Source organism: Neoarius graeffei, chromosome 18 (assembly GCF_027579695.1).
Source record: "Neoarius graeffei isolate fNeoGra1 chromosome 18, fNeoGra1.pri, whole genome shotgun sequence".
Classification (NCBI taxonomy): Eukaryota; Metazoa; Chordata; class Actinopteri; order Siluriformes; family Ariidae; genus Neoarius; species Neoarius graeffei.
Window position 1 is genome coordinate 13,355,088 of NC_083586.1, and position 1,686 is coordinate 13,356,773.

The window sequence follows — 1,686 nt, forward strand, 5'->3', positions numbered from 1 at the left end:
CGACCCTACACTACCACTGGTGATTGCTGCTGACGCTTCACCATTTGGTCTGGGTGCGGTGCTGTCGCACAGGTACCAAGATGGAACCAAATGGCCAGTGTGCTTTGCCTCTCGAGCCCTCGCTCCAGCCGAAAGGAAGTACGCCCAAGTGGAAAAGGAGGCTTTGGCCGTGATCTACGCTGTTAAGAAATTCCACCAGTTTGTCTATGGGCACAAATTCGCAATCCAAACAGATCATAAGCCCCTTCTCGGGTTGCTGGGGGAGCTGAAAAATATACAGCCCACAGCCTCGGCATGCCTGCAAAGGTGGGCTCTCCTCCTGATGCAATACCAATACACCCTGACCTACAAACCGGGGGCACTGATTGTGCATGCAGACGGGTTGAGTAGGCTGCCATTGCCTCACAATGCACCAGACCCCCCCCACTCCCCTGGAGCTGGTGTGTCTGATGCAGCAGCTTCAGATGGTGCCCATCATGAGTGGACAGCTAAAGGATTGGACCCGACGGGACCCCCTGTTGGCCTGAGTATGCCAATATGTGATGGGGGGGCTGGCCTCTGACGTGTCCGACAAGTGAGTTGCTGCCATATTTCTAGAGGCATGACGAACTCACTGTTGAAGACGGGGTTCAGTTATGGGGGTTCCATGTCATAATTCCTCCATGGGGGCGGCAAGCCCTAATGGAGGAGCTGCATGAGGCTCACCCTGGGGCATTGCGAATGAAAGCTGTAGCGCGTGCCTACATGTGGTGGCCTGGGCTGGATGTGGCCCTAGAAGATTTAGTGAAGTCCTGCACAGCTTGCCAGCAAATCAGGAACGCCCCTCCAGTGGCGCCCATGTGTCCATGGGAGTGGCCTGGCAAGCCTTGGACACGCCTACACATTGATTATGCTGGCCCCTTTTTAGGTGAAATGTTCCTGGTGCTGGTCGACTCTCACTCCAAGTGGTTGGAAGTGTTTCCAGTGAAATCCGCCACTTCAACAGCTACCGTGGACCATCTGCGTGATGTGTTCAGTACACATGGCCTCCCACACACTGTTGTGTCAGATAATGCCTCTGTCTTCACCAGCTCTGAATTTGAGGAGTTTCTAAAGGTGAATGGTGTTCGCCACCTGACCTTTGCCCCCTATCACCCATCCTCCAATGGGCTGGTGGAGAGGGCAGTGCAGACACTAAAGAAATCATTGAAGAAGATGGCAAGGGGGACACTAAGGGCAAGGCTTGCAAGATTCCTGGCGACATACCGGTTCACTCCGCATGCCACCACCGGGCTGTCTCCAGAAGAGATGCTGTTCGGTTGGCGTGTGTGCACCAGATGGGATCTGCTGCGACCGGATGTACAAGCGAAGGTTCTCCGTGGTCAAGAGATGATGGTAGCCAACTCTAAAAGGAACGCAGTCATTTGAGACATACCACTCAGGGCCGCTGTGTGGGTCAGAGACTTCTCTGGATGGGAAAAGTGGCTGCCAGGCACAATGATCGACAAGACGGGGCTGCTGTCTTACAGGGTGGAGGTAGCAGGGAATGTGTGGCGTGGGCATGTCGACCACCTGCTATGCAGAAGCACCTCTCCTCAAGCCAGACAGGACTGGGAGCTGGAGAGCAGTGACCAGCCCAATCCTGTTCCTCCAGCAGACTCTGCTGTGGAGCCGTCAGATGCGGACGAGGTTCCAGGCCCAGAGTTG

At 55.2% G+C, this 1,686-nt stretch overlaps 1 protein-coding gene across 1 annotated transcript; it reads left to right on the top strand.

The window, feature by feature from the left end:
• Nucleotides 1–681: 681 nt before the first annotated feature.
• Nucleotides 682–1,407, top strand: LOC132865711 (uncharacterized protein K02A2.6-like). The gene has a single exon (XM_060898244.1). The coding sequence runs from the start codon at nt 682–684 to the stop codon at nt 1,405–1,407; it is 726 nt and encodes a 241-aa protein (XP_060754227.1).
• The last annotated feature ends 279 nt before the right edge of the window (nt 1,408–1,686 follow it).